At 38.2% G+C, this 17110-nt stretch overlaps 3 protein-coding genes across 7 annotated transcripts; 2 read left to right on the top strand and 1 right to left on the bottom strand.

The window, feature by feature from the left end:
* Window positions 1–193: 193 nt before the first annotated feature.
* On the top strand, window positions 194–2589 carry LOC137710387 (inositol polyphosphate multikinase beta). Of its 5 annotated transcripts, none has more exons than XM_068449351.2 (3): window positions 194–540; window positions 842–910; window positions 1512–2589. In XM_068449351.2, exon 3 carries the CDS (start codon window positions 1515–1517, stop codon window positions 2361–2363), a length of 849 nt encoding a protein of 282 aa, XP_068305452.2. In that variant the 5' UTR covers window positions 194–540; window positions 842–910; window positions 1512–1514; the 3' UTR covers window positions 2364–2589. The 5 variants fall into 5 exon arrangements, with proteins under 5 accessions (XP_068305452.2, XP_068305453.2, XP_068305456.2 ...); XM_068449352.2 differs by having other exon boundaries at window positions 845–910; XM_068449353.2 differs by lacking the exon at window positions 194–540 and adding an exon at window positions 553–690.
* Window positions 2590–4305: 1716 nt separating this feature from the next.
* Window positions 4306–9264, top strand: LOC137710120 (uncharacterized). The gene is made up of 12 exons (XM_088695632.1): window positions 4306–4479; window positions 4620–4745; window positions 4837–4948; window positions 5017–5150; window positions 5272–5416; window positions 5671–5849; window positions 6539–6779; window positions 6915–7013; window positions 7218–7363; window positions 7575–7685; window positions 8085–8173; window positions 8574–9264. Exons 1-12 carry the CDS (start codon window positions 4411–4413, stop codon window positions 9088–9090), a joined length of 1968 nt encoding a protein of 655 aa, XP_088551758.1. The 5' UTR covers window positions 4306–4410; the 3' UTR covers window positions 9091–9264.
* On the bottom strand, window positions 9202–16293 carry RBOHA (respiratory burst oxidase homolog A). The gene is made up of 11 exons (XM_088695631.1): window positions 15449–16293; window positions 15204–15366; window positions 15003–15051; window positions 14787–14900; window positions 13798–14616; window positions 13389–13484; window positions 13165–13280; window positions 12856–12958; window positions 12614–12687; window positions 10699–11279; window positions 9202–9764 (listed from the first exon to the last, which is right to left on the bottom strand). The coding sequence occupies exons 1-11, from the start codon at window positions 16068–16070 to the stop codon at window positions 9655–9657; spliced, it is 2847 nt and encodes a 948-aa protein (XP_088551757.1). The 5' UTR covers window positions 16071–16293; the 3' UTR covers window positions 9202–9654.
* Window positions 16294–17110: the final 817 nt, after the last annotated feature.

Below are 17110 nucleotides of genomic sequence, written 5' to 3' on the forward strand. Positions count from 1 at the left end.
TGGTTAGGATTATGATTTTGAGGATAGTTTATATTATATTGTTGTTCTTTTATATTGATTATTATATAATTTTATATAAGCAAAAAAATAAACATATAATTTTATGGTACTATTTTCAGCTAGCCCACACAAGAAAAAAAAAATCCTGGCTTTGCCTTTGTATTTAAGTGTTAGTCAACGTACATACGAACACATTACACAATTCATAAATTTGATCTAAAAAATTAATCTGCCTAACATTATTCCGTATTAAATTGTAATTTCGAAGAAAGTAGGATTCTCTTCCAAATGAAGAAGCCAATCCAGTGTCCAATAAATTTACTTTCCCCTTTCACTTGAGCTTTGGATCCGATTAAATCACTTTCCCCTTTACCTTTAGCTTTGTTTTGAAGTCAACAGAATAGTTCATCCTTTTTTTATTCCGTTGTTTTGAAGAGAGAGGTTTCTCTCTAGTGGCAATAGCAATCAAAAGCGAGTGAAAGGTGAAGGCTTCTCTGCCAAGCATTCATCGCTAGCAACAGCAATTACAGCCAGAGCCAGGTATATCTCTCCTCTTGCTTTCTCTCTACAATTTTTCTGTCCAAATATCTCTGAAAAATTTAGGGTTTTGGTTTGCATTCTTGGATTAGATTTGTAGATATTCCAATGGATCTCAGCTTTCTCTGATTCCATAGCAAAATCTGGCTCTTGGTACTCTAAATTTGCTTTCTTTGCTTCAAGACTGTATTTTTATTGGTTTTTGTATAAACCCATCTGAAATTTTCTTAGAAATTGGATGTATTTTGTATGTTAAATGCTTTTGGAATCCTTTTGATGTTGCTATTTTTGTGTTTGGTGTCAGAAGCTTTGGTTCCATCTGCTAGAAACTTGCGGTACTGGATTATAATCGCAGGGGTTCTAATTGGCTCTGGTACACATCTTGCTATCATTCTGAATTTACTTTTCTATAGGAACTAAGAAAGTATTAGTTATCCTTGAGTTGAATGTGCTAAGTTGGTGAGTTTTAGCGCAACGGAAAACTCATATATTGGCTGAGTTAGAGATCGTTTGGAAGTGCTTTTAAAATGATTGAAAATGTTTTTAGAGAAAATGTTTTTTGGTTCCAGAAGCACTAAAAAGCTGCTTCCAGGAAGCACTTAAGTGCTTTTCCTAGATTTACTTGCATTTTTACTAAGGATTGATTCCAAAAACATTTTCATCAAAAGCGCTTTCAGCCATTTTGAAAGCACTTCTTGCGTGTTTTGATTGTTTTGAAGCCAGGCATCTACTTAGACAAATTTGCTTGACTGTATTTAGGAGCATTGAAGTTTGCCATCTCAATTCGTGGTGATGAGAAGTTTGTGATTGATATACTTATTGTTTTTAATTGTCAATAAAGTTTTAATTCTTGGATTCACAAGGGCACTATGTTGATTCTGCATGTTATAGCGTCAGCAAATTCTTATACGTTAATTGAATATTGCCTGCAGAAAAACATTTGGATGTATCTGATAATTCTCTTCATTTTCTAGACTATGTTTAAGGTCCCAGGTCATCAAGTTGCTGGTCACCAAGCCGGTGGTGGAAAGCTTGGCCCTCTTGTGGATGATTCAGGGCACTTTTACAAGCCTCTTCAAAGTGACCAGCGTGGATCCCAAGAGTTAGCATTCTATAGAGCATTCTCTACTGACACTAGGATTCCAGACCACATCCGCAAGTTCTTCCCTGTATTTCATGGCACTAAGCTTTTAGAGGCGTCTGATGGTTCTGGCCTGTCTCCTCACCTGGCCTTGGAAGATATTGTCTCAAGCCGGATCAATCCATGTATATTGGACGCTAAAATTGGTGCCAGAACATGGTACCCACAAGCTGCTGAAGATTATCTCCAAAGGTGTCTTAAGAAAGATAGAGAAACCGCGAGCCTGGAACTGGGGTTCAGGATATCTGGACTCCAAGTGCATGGAAACAAAGAAACTGGAGTTTGGAAGCCAGACAGGACGGTTATTCAGAGGGGTAGCGTTGACGAGACAAAGTTAACTCTTAGGAAATTTGTATCTTCTAACCCATCTACCGATTCAGATATCAAACCAGATTGTTGTTTTGCATCGACTGTCTATGGTGGTCCTAATGGGATATTGGCACAGTTGCTGGTACTGAAGTCGTGGTTTGAGGAGCAGACCATTTACCATTTCTACTCTTGTTCAGTTATGATGGTTTACGACAAGGAATCGTTACTGCAAGGGAAGAAAAAAGGTGCTCAAATTAAACTTGTTGATTTTGCTCATGTGATCGACGGGAAAGGTGTAATCGACCATAACTTCTTGGGCGGGCTCTGCTCCTTGATAAGGATGATCTCAGAAATTGTCACCGGTCCTAGTACTTGACCCGAGGCATGTCATGTCGACAACTCTGAAAAAGAAGAAGAAGCATTTTATGCTAATAACAGCTACGAGAGAAGCAGTATCCTAAGGGGAGCTCTCCTTTTATCATTCTTCCTCTGGGGATTTTGGATTCTAAATCCACGAATATTCAGTTTTCTTGCTACTGAAGTAATTGATACTGCTCATGATTTCAATCGTTGATGATGTTTATTGAATTTTTTTGATTTAATTGTCTTCCTAGAGTAAGTACCAATATCCTTTGCAAATATCTTTGAACTTTTAGAGCAGAGTATGATCCTAACAGGTATGGTCTACGAGAGGAGAGATTCTTTGCTATCCTCGGTTGTATACTCCCTTGCATATCATGGCCAGAGATTAGGTGCAACGGGATGCAAAATCGGTTATTAGACAGATGCTCCCTTTAGGATGGGAAATTTTGGGGCGTAATCGGTTGTAAATCTTTCTATTTGTATGTCTCTCATCACATTGCACATTTCACAAAACGAGATGGATATACAACTGGTTATAGGTTAGAAATGCAAGGCAAGGACAAATTATAGCATGTAACTGGGTGTATATCAGGATTCTCTACTCTCCTATTCTCATTCCCTTTCATCTCCTTCTCTCACACATTGTTTTTTGTCTTATTATCTTTATAAAAAATTTAATATAAGATGTTGACGTGGTTTAACCTTGACCGTGATTTAACCTTGACCGTTCAAATAGGAGGACATGAAAAGGTAGAGAGATTAGGAGGGTAGAAAATCTTCTTCTGTATATCACATGACCCACGTCTAGCGTGTGCCACCCGATGAGTCATTGGTGGGACAGCCACTTGTTATTGGCGTTTGGACCGAAGAACTCCTCCAAATATTCACACAAAAATTGCTCTCTATATCATTGTCGGGGCCCCATCAAATGGAAAAAGAGCTGCTAATAATTCACAGCATATATTTTCTTCAAAATTTTCTCCATGTCGCTGTCTAAAGCACTGGTGCAGCCATTTCCCTTTCCTGTAATAGCAAGGAAGACGTGCAGATTCAGGAAACACATCAAACAAACATAGGATTATGTCTCAAATTTCTGTCCGAGTAGGGTCCATGATGGAATGTTCTCTGCCGACCTAGAAGCTAAAAAGCAAATATCTCAGACCCCTCGTTGAAAACCAAAAATATAATGTCCTTTAAGCAAAAGCACTTCTTACAACATAATCCATTTCAAATGCAGCAGTGAACTCTAAGCTTGCAAAATTTGTTTTACTTCAAAAAACATTGCCTACATACACACACACCCTCAAGATGAGTTCATATTGTTCCTGCTCGATTGATTTTCTATCTATCATCTGTTTCTGCACCAAAATCTGCTATGCGGATTCCGATAACTAGAGGTGGCAAATCAACTCATTGAATTGTTAATGAGTACATGTTAAGCCCCGTTTAATTTGATATCACTGTAATATAAATGTGAGATTGATAGTAGTGATAGTGGTGTAAAGCTAAATCAAACTAAACAGGTTTTAATGGATATCCATTAACAATCTAATAAGTTGATTTGCCACCTTAACGATAACCTCTAGGACACTTTTCCTACATCCCCGCCCGAAAGCAAGCAATTTTCGTCAATGGATCCAAACAACATCATTGCCCCTGACTTCAAAATCTATAAGCTAACCCAAAAATACTTGAAGTTCTTCGTACTATTATATCATTCTTGCAAGAAGCATTTCAAGTGCTTTTCCACGATTTCTTGCATTTTTACTAAAAAATTGGTTTAAAAAATACATTAATAAAAAACGCTTTCGGTCCTTTTGAAACGCCTACCAAACCAACCCTAATCGTACGTCTAAATGAACTTTGACCTATTTTGACTTAGCTTTGGGTGCCAATTTTGCACCTTTCTCATTCCACGGCATGTCGTTTACTTGAGTCCACAGCACATGCATTTTGGGGCCCAATTCTCTACTCCCTGAATCCAAACAGTCATTTGTTAGCTATTTCGCGCCAAACCTGTTGAGCTTTCCGAGACCGATCGAAGCCGAAGACGAAGCGCAATGGTGGAGTTGTGCTTTGTTCTGGACCTGCGAAGCTTACCGCCTCCGTTTCTCAGAGACTTGAAGCAGGTAAGAAGCAATTCAGTTCAATTAACACTGTTTAATTTCTCTATAAATTGCAACAATTCGTACAAATTATCCATACAAATTGCTGTTTCGAAATCGATCGACTCACGAATCGCATGCGTTTTTCCGGTCAATTTTGCTAGTCTCTGTTGCAGCTTGCGAATTTGTACGCCATTTCATCGCCGGCGCCGTGGGGCAGATCGGAGTCGCTCAGAGATCGGATTGGCCTGTGCTACGTTTTTCAAAATCCGATTTCCTTGTCCGATGAGGTATGTGAATTCGTAATGTAGGCTACCTGTTTGTTTTATTGTCCATGAGAGGCCGAGAGGCTGAGAGCGATTGAATATATCGTTTTTGCAGATGAAGATCGTATATACACCGAGTCCGAGCGGAAACTTCAATCTCCGCGACTTCCATCATGCGGTTAACAACTTGCCTGCACATGGATTTCGGCCTCAGATCGACGATTCGGGTAATCTCTGGCATCCATTGTTTTCTTCTTCATACTCATTTTGTTAATTTCTGTTTAATTTTTTGCAGATGTGAAACTTTCCAGTGTCCTAAGTGATCAAGTTTTGTACCACTGGGGAGGTAAAGATATCATGAAAAAAGTGATTGTCATATCCTCCTGCTTGCCTCGAGATGTCGACTTCGTCATGCAAAAAACTCTCACGGTTAGCCTTTCATTGCTTACTTATCTTCAGTGTTTTCTTTTTTTTTTTTTCGCCGTGCTTACTTCTGCACCTTGCTTCTCATGGCATGATTTTCTTTTGGTGTTGACTTCTTTTTCCACAGGCTGCGGCCGAAAAGTGTGTTTCTGTCGATTTTGTGCTGTTTGAGCAAAGATCATCCCATCTGAGCAATACAAAAGAGAATATCAACAATTTTCAAACATGTATCTCTGATCTTGATAATTGCTCATTTCAAGCATATCTCCCAGGTTTTCCACTCCTATCCTTCATCTCTGTATGTAGGATACTAGGACAGCCAACTTTGATTAATGAAAAAAATCTTTCATGTGCGTGAGAGCATAAACGGATGGCCATTTACTTCCTTCAAGTGCTCTTTCCATTTCACTAATTCTCTCTATGTATGTTAATAGTTGTCGTTACAGTCTAAGAGACTGGAATCATTGTAACCGTTCAAGGCTAAAAGCTGGGGTTAGTTTGTGCTTACTAATAACAAAACTTGCAGATGTCAAAGTATTGCATGGCCTGGTAAACCGATGGTTACAGGATTTAAAGGATGACGTTGAAGAACCACTGCAAGCTCGTTTTAACTTCAAGAACAATCTTGTGGGCTCTGTGAACCAGATATCCTGCAACTTGTATATATCTGTCAATCCAATTATCGATGGTTTCTATCCCTGTCAGGTACTATATGTAATACTCGTCTGTCAACTTTATAGTTCCTCCACGTGTGAATCATCCATGTTGGCTGAAAAACCTTCATGGGTGGTGGATTTTTGTGGTCATATTTGCCATCATAACTTATGTACTGACTAGTGAGCATCATTTAAAATCTTATGTTATAATTTGTGGTGTTAAAGTGAAAACTGCTAAGAGTTGTTACGGCATCATCATCTGGCCTGAGACACTGATATTTCTCACAAGTAGAGTAATATCTGGTTTTCATTTTCTAGAGATCCAAAAGCTAACTGAAATAGCTGTCATGATGGATACAGAGGAATTTGGTTCGTATTTATAATTTCTATCCTGGATTATGTTAGGTTGATTATGTGTGGGTTATTATTGCTTCAAGAAGATTGTGTTAATAGTCGTAAAATTGTGAGCAATGTACAATGATATCTGCACTGTATGGTTTGTTTTGTTATTCCAAGCAACTTCTATCACTTAATTAGAGAGCTGCTTGGTTAAAATCTGAGTAGTTAACTTAATTTACAGTTGCTCTATCCTCCCTGCATAGAAGCAATATGGAAGACATCATGTTTTCATGTTTTCTTGTTACATGATATACTCCTCCGTTCCTCTATTTTCATTTATTACAACTTCGCAATTTAAGTCTACAATTAAGATATTGATTATAGGTGTACTGCTTATAGACATGCAGATGTCATGGCATTTCGCTGGAAGATGCTTTTAGAAATAGAAGCGAGGAACTTTCTTGTCCGGTCACAGGCTGTAATCTTGGAAGATGTGATGTGATTGAAAATTCTGTGAAAGTTGGAGTAAAAACAATCCTTTTACTGCCCTCATTCCCAAGCTCTATGAAGCTCAAGCGTGCTTCTTCGCCAATTGACTTCAATGTCATTGAGAGGACTAACATGGGGTCTCTAAGCGAAGGTAAATGTTAAGCTTGGAGCTGACATTTATTAGTTCCTTCTGAGCTTACTAGGAGTCACTAAAGAATTGATCGGTCCTTTCAGTTTTTGGTGTCAGCATTGATTAACTACCCCTTTCTTGGGCTTTTTATCACAGGTGTTATAATGGGAGCTTCCTATGTTGTGATTCCATCAACTTTTCATGAGATAGAAACTAGTCCGGATGAAATTGATCAGTCAGAATTGAATACTCAACGTGCGTTGAAGGCCTCCTTTGATTTTTTTGGTTTGTCGCTTGTATACCAGTAAGAGTTGCTGATACATTAATCCAGGACAACCTAATTCAGAGACTTTGAGGATTTCTAATACTAGGACTTGCAGGGATTCTCTGAATGCATCAGTGACTCTTATCTATGTTCACATTTTGTTCTTTTCTCCTAACCAGGCTACAAATTTGCAGTTTTCAGTGGGATTTGCAGTGCACTACATTCAATGGACCAGTGTCTGTTATGCTCTTCAAATTGTAATGTAGAAAGTATGACGGAGGCCACATTGCACTGCTATTATATTCTTCAACCTTCGGGCAACGGGCCGATGCTTCTCAGAGTGAATATTTTCTTTAAGTTCCTGAAATACTAAAATTCTTTACGCAATAATTATCTTTGTGCTGTCTATATCATTGTTTCTGTGCTTCCAGCTTGGTCTAGTTTTAGTTCCATATAGCATGGATTATATGCATTGGCTAATTATTTTGCATTTATTTTGTCTACTCTGCTATGTCTTGTATCTCTGTTAACCATTATTATATTATTTACAGCGCATTGCCGGATCAGAGGAAGTTTTGCACATTCCCAATCTCAACCAAGTAACAACTATTTCTTCAGTACGTAAGGAGATTGAGAACTCAATTAAAGAATCTTTGTCAAAGGTATGAACCATATTTCTGCTTGCATTCTTCTGGAAAATTCTGGGAGAATCCTTTTCTTTGAATCCTTCTCATGAGTAAGCGACGTGAATCAATTTCTTTAAATAACTAGTTTGACAAGGTTATCGAGTTTCCCAATTGGTCTAGACCACAAAGAGCTGCATGCTGTAAGCTACAATTTGAACCAAATTTTCCCAGGAATTATTTGTTGTTTTCAATATCTTAAATATGTTAGTGCAGAGTGTTGGTGAAGAGATCAATATATTTTACCAGATTCATGAGTTAGATTAGTGACTTTTTATCACAGAACGTCTATAAAATGGAGTTATGTGCATGCATTTCAATGCTTAGATTGTTGCATGATGCAGTGATTCTGCCCTTCATTCTCAAATATTTGTGCAGATTGATGTCAGAGACTATAATCCCCTGCTGCACGAGAGGGGCTTCCATCAGAATTTAAACTTGCTTGTAAAGGAGAGCTTACAGTTGGGGTGATTGTTCTATTCATCCACCTTGAGCCTGCATAACATATAGAAATAATCGTATGGATATACAGGCACCGATTGGCTCTTGTTACTCAGCACGCCCGTTTCATGTTTTATAAGCGGTAGAGGAAGAGAATGTTGAAAATATGGATTTTGTTACTCAGCATGAATGTTTCGTTTTTTCTTTTGTTATCATTCGAGATATCTAGTCACGGTCTACCTTTTCATGATCCGACTCAAGGTTTTTGTGTACAAGGATGGCCTCATTTTCATCGATATTGTTATTTAGGCACATGTCTAGGACTGATTTTCGATTCACTAGTGTTATTCAGGGTGTTTAGCACCTATACGAGAACTAATGGTGAAAGTTCCATCTGTTAATTGGTTTTTGATGTGAATATTTCAGGTCAATAGCCCCTGGATTTGAAGAGAAAACCTATGAGTCAAACGCAACCGAACCAAAACTTCCAGAAGTGGTTGCACAGTCAAATTCAACAATAGATCTTCCAATCATCAGAAACGAAACCTCACACTTTGATCCGACAGCCATAGAAGACAAAGCATCTGCTTGCATTACAGAAGAGTGGGAGAAGCTGATCGTCAATGAAGTCTCCGAGCTACATTCTCCAGTTTGCACTTCCAAACCGAAGCTAGATCAATCTGTCCTATCGCCACCAGATGGTAACCGGCAACTTGATGCGAAAACATCAAGAATTCTAGAGAGACTGGAGGTGCCGAGACAGTTCAAAAGAGAATCAGTGTCTCCGATTCTCACAAACAATGCTGGCGGCACAAAGAATCCGATTGTTGAGGTAAAGAGGCCTTTGATCCCATCCCAGCCTATTTCTGCTCCAAACCAACCCATAACTGGTAGCCAACTAATGAAACCAAATTTCCAGAGGCTAAAAAGGAAGCATAAATAACACATGACCGCCAAACTAGCCGTTTAAACTTGTGAGTCGTATAAATACCAGAAGCTTGTGAAATTACAAGCTTGCCATTACACTGAGAAGTTCCCTTGGGAAATTATCTTCTTGACCAAACACAACCTTATACGATTATCATATATGACTTAAAAATACATCCGCATTCTCTTCTATGTAGAAGTTAGGGAAAAAGAAAATAACTCGAATACAAACTTTATGCTACAACACGGGAGAATTCAAGATGCGGCTGCTGCATACGACAACATCCTAACAATATGTGACCTTACATGTGAGTCTCAAATCCTAATGAGTGTGTTGTTGCGTCAGCCGTACCCAAGAATTTCTCCTAAAACCTGAGAGATTCTATTATTACAAAATATTATCTTCTCTTATTCTCTCTCATCTCACATGATAATGAGACATAAAGAAGAGTTGAGATAATTACGACGATTACATCATTGTACAACATGGTTTGCACATCTCTTCAATCCAACCTGTAATTAACTTGTATAATTATAATTATATATATAATGTGGTGGACAATATAATTAACTTGTGTTATCAGAAGTTTTCTTTGTGGAACTCAAATCGGGTGGAGGTTTTGTGAGAGAAGTCGAGGGACAGCTGGCGTAGCTTTTCGGTAAGCGCCGGTGGCCCGCAGTAGAACACCCCTGCACGACACAAAAACGACCCCTTTTGGTTAAATAATTGAACATGATTAAGACATTGATATTGTTTTTGAGTGTTGATGGTCATCCACGTTGTATCATCCTCAACAACAAAAGCCCCACCCCCTAGAATATTATCCAACCAATGACTTTCTTTAACGACGACATAAATGTGATAGTAAAAGGTGCTAGGAAAGCTAACATGTGTAACACATTAAAACAAAAAGAACTGTTATTCACACTTTAAAAAAAGTTATGCTTTACGAGAAACTTTATCCTATAAAAAGATGTGGTTACTAATGTAGTTTGTAACTGTGATATGTTATTTTCTAAGGAATATTTGGTGTATTAGATCATTCCTAAATCTCATCTGAAGTCTTATGTTAAATTTTGTACTTCTCTAACTGAGTTGTCAAATGCTATTTTCTTATTAATATAGAGCCTTAAATGATTGTTATATTTAAAAAAAAAAACTGTTTAAACAAAATTTGTAAATGTTAGTGGAATAAGGAACCCATCATTAAAATTAGTTAAAAATAAATTTGACGTTGATGTCAAATTTGACTCATAATCACAAAGGCTTGAAATCCAGTCAGCAAATAACACTTTGATTGGAAGGATTTTTTTATATCAAATATGGACAGTGGCATCTCCACCTAGGATTTGACATCTCATTTGGAGATGCTCTTGGTGGAGTATAACTTCCACGTGACTAGATGTCATAGTGACAACATTTTGAGTCAATTATGTATTATTACGTGAGAAAGTATAAAACTTATTGATTTAAAAGATTGTCACTATGACACTGCAATTATAAATTATATTATAAAAACAATTTTCATGACACGAGACATAAATTCCTCCCATGTTATTTGTTTTTTTTTTTTTCAAAATTTGTTTTGTGATGAAGTTTTGCGGTAGAGGAAAGGGAACTCACCAACTGTAGCATCGGTGTGATCGAGTGCAATCCGCTTGTAGACCTCACGCCAGTTTGGCTTGGCAAAGTGCGATTTGACACGTGTGCCGGAGACAATGTCGACACCATTCTTTGCATGACTCAAAGACTGAAGCATGGCAATGAGGGCAGAACGTGCATCACCTTCTTCATACACACTAGTGCAATAATTGTGAAATTCAACCACCCTGTTGTGGTCCAATTCCGCCACCTCATTCATCGCTCCTTTGAACCAATCAAAGGAGTCCTGTTCCCGCGTCACCCAATAAAAATACGCCCGCTTGATCTTAAAATTATGATGTCCCATAAAGGCCGATCCAGTATGTGTTTTTGATGATTTGTGTGGTAACTTAGTGCCGCCGCCGCCATCACCACCACCACCATTTTCTAAAGCATTGTCCTCCTCCTCTTCCTCCATGGCCTTGATATTGTTCACTATGTCCTTCAAAATGCTAATCATTGGGGTCGCCCCAATCCCTAGCCCCACCAACAACACCACTTCATAGGTCTTGTATTCTTGAGCTGGTGCTCCATAGGGTCCATCTATCAACACTCTTGGAAATCTGTTTTAAAAAAAAAATAAAATAAATCATCACACCAATCACTTCCCACTAACATCAAGAAAGAAGAAAAAAGAGCCTCATTATTAGAACTTTACTTTAGAATGTGAAGTTGCGATATTCTAAAGTTAATCGCATAGTGTAATATGAGAAGATAAATGTTAAGGAGATATTTTTTTAAAGTGAGGTTTTTTTGTGGACTTTTCGTTAATTCTTGTTTTTGGCACATTGTGGTGATACAATTCTCATGCCAACACTATAAAATATTGTGCCAAAAACATAAATTGCCAGAGAGAGTTTATAGAGAGTTCTACTTTTGAGAGAGACTCCTTAGCATTTCCCATATGAGAAAGTTAAAACAAACAAGAGAAATGCTAAGAAGACTTTTTCAAAAGTAGGACTCCCTATGGACTTTCTACTACCTCGTGTTTTTTGCACAATATTTTAAAATGTTGACACGAAAATTAATGTTAAACTGTGAGGAGGTAGAGTCCATAAGACGTTAAACTTTGAAAGAATATTCTTGCAATTTTTCAACGACAATAGTGCTAAGTGGCTTAAGATACAGGCCAACCAGCATCCCATAAAGTAGACAAATTTTCTTTCCATTGTTAGTCGTTGTCAAAATAGACACAAAGCAACTTTATCATGAGAAAAGGAAATAAAAAAGAACGAAAAATTAAGGCCACCTAGTCTTCTACTTTAGGAAACGGTGTGCTATTCATGTACATTTATTTTACTTCTCACACGTCTCTTATTAACTTTTATTTTTTGATATTTTTCAATTCATCTGATCTGGCGTTTGAAAATTAATACAGTATGTGACAAGTAAAAAAATGTATGAACAGCACATCAGGGAAAATGATCGACCACGTCCATGTTTAGGCGTTTATCTTATTTTCTTTAAGCACAACCAATCAAGATTAACTACTTTTTCTTCTTTTGTCCTACAATTTGTCCTACTAGTACATGCAATTGGGAATATTTTGTCTACCAATGACCAAATTTGTCCTACAATTTGTCCTACTACAGTTTTTTTTTGCTTTCTTTTTACCTATTGTTCTAAAAATCTCCACCTAACACCTCCTAGGCGCAGCCTAGGGGTTAGACAGCTGATGACGACCTTGATTAATCTTTAGACATTTGAAAATTAAAATTAAAAGAACCATCTAAGCTACTTAAGCTACCTAGATGCTAGGCATGTGCCTGCAGCCCGACTAGTGCGTAGCGGCTAACGATTTTGACAACCTTGCTTTTACCCATTAAGAGATGTTACTAAACTCATGATTTAGTGGAGCATTACCAGCTAATTAATCCTTAAAGTTATTGTTACTCACATCAAGTTGTCAGCGCCTTGCATGTGGTCAGCTGTGAGAAGTCCACTTTTCCCACTAGGAGGTGGTTGGCATACCTAAACAAATCAGCACAACAAGATTAACATCCCATGAGATTAATAATTGGAATGTGGGACTCAGTTATATCCATATACAATTATGTTATACATGTTAATATTTGTTCCTTAAGGAAAATCTAGCTACACTTGCAATGTATGTAATTAAGTTTGTGATCGCAGACGCACCTGTGAGAACACTGTTTTAAGTTGTCGGGTCCAATCTCCGACGATCCGGATATGAACACTGAGGTGGTCATCTCCGGGGGCCGAGGTGATGGAAAACGGGTGCCTTTTGTACATTAACAACACAAGAAAATAGATAAGTGCGTGAGAAAAAGACATGTAAGGATCATAATGTTATATTGTCAAACTATTAATCAAAATCGTAAACCTAATTCCACTTAGTTCGTAGCTATATGATTAAAAATGTGGCACAATCATATGCATGACAATTTAATTTATTCATATGTTAAAACAATGATTAAGGTTAATTACCATTCAAATGGCGACACAGCAGCACAATTAACAAACATGTATTGCCCACTATGGTATCTGAAGCCTTGAGGCTTGGACAAATGAAGTGCCAAGACATTACCAGGATAGAGAGCCACCTTCACCATAATTAAACAAATAATAATCAGATCTATAAATATCATTTTTGTTAATTTTTATGTTAATCATTTGGTGGTATTTTCTCCAATATATATAAAGTTGCTTACCTTTAGAATCTGAACAGGCTTGATGCTGGATCTGAGTGCCCTAACTAATCTTTCACCAGCATAGAGTGTGAGTGGAACAGCTAGGTACATCCATGTCTGTCAATGCCATGATCGTGAAATAAGTGTTACAACAAAACAAATCATACATTAATCATATAGAAATTCTTTATGCAAAACGTCAATTATTACAGTATGAACGTCATCGGACAAATTGATACAACAGTAAAAAGGTGAAGTATGGAGAGAAGCTTATCTACAACAGTGATATCACTGTGACGGTATTCCAAACTAATCACGTTTAACGTTCTCACATGACAGTTCATGATTACCTTGAGATACTGTCATAGTGACATCAACGTTGCAGGGTTGTTTTTATTGGAAACATGAGGTAGTTAAGAAGGTTTCTTACTGTTTTCTGGTACCATTTCTTGGTCAGATACAGGTGAACTCCATGGATAATCAGCAGGACATAGACTATGACGAAAAGGTGGTGGGAATACCAAAAGGCATTGAACCCAGCGAGCTTATTCAGAGGCTTAGGCAGGTTAACTTTACCTCTTCTGAAACAAGGAGCAGCCAATGTGAATGCAACCGCCATCAAAACCACCATGACAATCCCACTCACTCCCTCCAAAGATTTCACGAAATACCAGTAACTTGAAGGCTGCACCTCCCCGAAAAATGGCTTCATCAGCTCGTAGTCATCGCTGTTCGCATGAATGAGCCTCGGGAAGTCGCAGGCCATATGGTAGACTGCATGTATCCCAACTCCAATCCCAATCCCTACAGCTATCACCTTGTGGAAATTGAGATTGTCGTCGAAGGGGACAACGCCTCCTAGTTTGGTCTTGTTTCGGAGCAAGGTTATGGTGTTCCGGCAGACCGGGAGGAGAATGAGCGCCATGTTGAATTTGAGTGTCTCCGCTGCACCTTTCGCCATGCAGACGCAGTGTCCCATTACTTCGTACGCTGCCTTGTTTCGATACTGCATAAATTTGTACACGAATAGGCCTAACATGATTCCGAGCCACAGGATCATTACCCAAACTCTCTTCCAATTGTCTTGCAAGAAGTATTTTGTATTGTTATAACATCTTATTAGTGGATGCTCTCTTGTAGGCTTGAGCTTCTGGCTCAGCATTCTGCTTAGGTTTCGGCTGTCTTTTCCTCTTGCCGCAGCTGCAGTCTCCTCCGGTCCTTCCAACAAGAGCGTTTCGAGGCTGTCTATCTGTTCCCATATTCATCACCATCATCAAATGAACCAAGGACTTGAGAATTTTAAAATTAAGAACTCTGGCTCGAGTTGTGTGCTCCCCTCTCCGTCCCTAAGTTCGAATCCTCCCTTCGGCAGTTAAGATCGAATAATTAGAATGTGAATAAAATGAAAAAACTATTTACCATGATGTATCCGAGATTGTCTGGATCTAACTCTTCCATGATCAATGCTGCATACTCATCTGCTTGTTTTTGGATGTTTGAGAGCTTGTTGGCAGAAGCACTGAAGCTAATAATCTGCATCTCGGATTAAAAAAATTAATTTCGAAAATGACCTGAGAGACTGACACAAAAATCACATGAAATTAATTTAACTTTTGGTGATTCTTTCTGCCATACCTCTTTGACTTCCTCTATGGTGATTCTTCCATCTGCATCTTTATCAACCCTGAAATTTTTCATGTTTAAAAGATGAGAAAGAATAGAGAAATTCAGAGTTCGTTTGATAACCATTCCGTTTATAGTTTTTAATTTTAGCGATTGCTTCAGGAACTCTCAAAAAGAAAAAAAAAAAACTGGGATGAGCATGAAGTAAATTACATGTCAAAGAAAGTTTGAAGCCTGGAGTCAAATCCCTGCTCAGAGATTTGATCCCATAACTCTTTCAGCTGATCCTCATTGATAGAATCGCCTTTGATGTCGAGCTTTCGAGCAAGCGCATCGAAAAGCTTCCCTGCAAACTCTTTCGATTCCTTGTTCATTCCTACGTAGAGATTTCCAAAACATCAAACATAAGAAATGTAAACAGAAATTGGAGTAGCATTAGGAAAAGCTGCTATTAGTACCTATACATTCCCCGAAAAGCGCACGGGGAAGCAGGCCATTGGTGGAAGCAGTGAGCTTGCAGAACCTCTTCTCAACTTCAGGCCACTCATTCCCATCAGTCTTGCTGATGAACTTGAGGCCCTTCAATGCAGGGGCAGCTGCTGACTGTGTTCGATCAAACCGCCTTCGCGGATGATGATGAGGCACTGCTGCTACTACTGCCTGTTTTGAAAACGAGGCCAGGCGCTTGATATGAAATGAAGCATTTCGAACAACCGAGGAGCTAAGCGAAGATCGGCTCTTCTCCAACCCTTTTCCCAGCAGCTCAACATGATCTTCGTGATCTTCATGATGAGGTTGATCGGCAGGTTTTACGCTGTGAACCGCCACAGAATCATCTCGGACGTCCAGAGTGACCTCGACATAAGATTCTTCATCATTTGAACTAATGCCAGGCTTGGTAGCAGAGATTGGCTCCGGTGTCTTGAACTTGGCATTCTTCTTTGTGCCTGATCTTTTTTTGTTAAGTGGTCCGCTGAGAGGTGCACTCAGCGGACCGCTGTAATTCGCCATTTTTTCATTACCGCCGATGATCTCTGTATCCGAGTGGTAATGAACTCCTCCAGCCTCATTTGTTCCCATTTTCTCAGTAACCAAACGAGTTTCTGTGAGGAAGAAATTTTATGGCTGACAATTTTGGTGTGTTTCTTTGCTTAGAACAAAGAAGGAAAGGCTGGCAGTGTAGAGAAGAGTCCAATAGGGTTGTTAATTATTTTCTGTTTCTTTCATTTCTTTCTATGGCTTAGTGGTTGGAGTGTATGCATGTGATGTTTATATTATTTATAGAGCAGGTCAGATCATTCCCGCTTCAAAGAAAGTATATTCTATCTACGAGTTTTGTTACCATCAGTCGCGCAAATACGAAATAATCTTTTAATGATCTATTAGCGTGAGACTTTTATAAGTTTTGTAACAGTCGATGGTTGCCTATCATTTGTGTGCGTAAACAACCAACGCTATAAATTCTGATATTATGACTTGTGTGACGTCTATTAGAGTAGTCTGGATGGTGCTGAGAAAGTTACAATCTTTAATCATTGTTTTTTCTTTTTTTTTACTTTCTCTTTATCTATAAACCTCTAAGGTAAACGTGAATCTCATGAATCTGGGATAGGTCAAAGTGTCCGTCCTTTTATACTTCAACTCAAATCCTCATCCACGTAATTTATCTTTCGTCACTCATATCTTTTTTTTTTACGTTTTCTTTATCTATAAACCTCTTTTCAAAGCAAGCATGAGCCTGGTGAATTTGAGATAGGTCAACATATCCACTCTTCTATACCCCCAAGCCAAATCCTCATCCAAATTTATCTTTAATCACTCTATTTTATTTTATTTTATTTTATATTTTATATTTTTTTTACACATTTTCCTTGTATGTAAACCTCTTTTCAAAGAAAATGCGAAATCCACATCCACGTAAGTTATCTCTAATCACTCTTTTTTCTTTTTGACATTTTCTTCATCTATAAACTTCTTTTCAAAGCAAACGTGAATATGGTGAATATGGTATAGGTTAGTTTGCCTGCACTTCTATACCCAAGTTACAATAATTTAGAATATAATATAAGAAAAAGCAGGTCCTAAGCGCTCGCCAGCAGCAAGTAGGTGCTAGCACTTAG

This window comes from Pyrus communis, chromosome 6 (assembly GCF_041283825.1).
Source record: "Pyrus communis isolate YQ-2024b chromosome 6, ASM4128382v1, whole genome shotgun sequence".
Classification (NCBI taxonomy): Eukaryota; Viridiplantae; Streptophyta; class Magnoliopsida; order Rosales; family Rosaceae; genus Pyrus; species Pyrus communis.

Bases quoted from the DNA above. Each gene is read 5' to 3' on its own strand.
- LOC137710387 (XM_068449351.2), top strand. From the start codon at position 1,515: ATGTTTAAGGTCCCAGGTCATCAAGTTGCTGGTCACCAAGCCGGTGGT.
- LOC137710120 (XM_088695632.1), top strand. From the start codon at position 4,411: ATGGTGGAGTTGTGCTTTGTTCTGGACCTGCGAAGCTTACCGCCTCCG. The intron at 4,480-4,619 runs GTAAGAAGCAAT...CAATTTTGCTAG, and splicing joins TTCTCAGAGACTTGAAGCAG to TCTCTGTTGCAGCTTGCGAA. The intron at 6,780-6,914 runs GTAAATGTTAAG...TTTTTATCACAG, and splicing joins CATGGGGTCTCTAAGCGAAG to GTGTTATAATGGGAGCTTCC.
- RBOHA (XM_088695631.1), bottom strand. From the start codon at position 16,070: ATGGGAACAAATGAGGCTGGAGGAGTTCATTACCACTCGGATACAGAG. The intron at 15,367-15,448 runs GTACTAATAGCA...ATCTCTACGTAG, and splicing joins GCTTTTCGGGGAATGTATAG to GAATGAACAAGGAATCGAAA. The intron at 13,485-13,797 runs GTAAGAAACCTT...TGGCATTGACAG, and splicing joins AGAAATGGTACCAGAAAACA to ACATGGATGTACCTAGCTGT.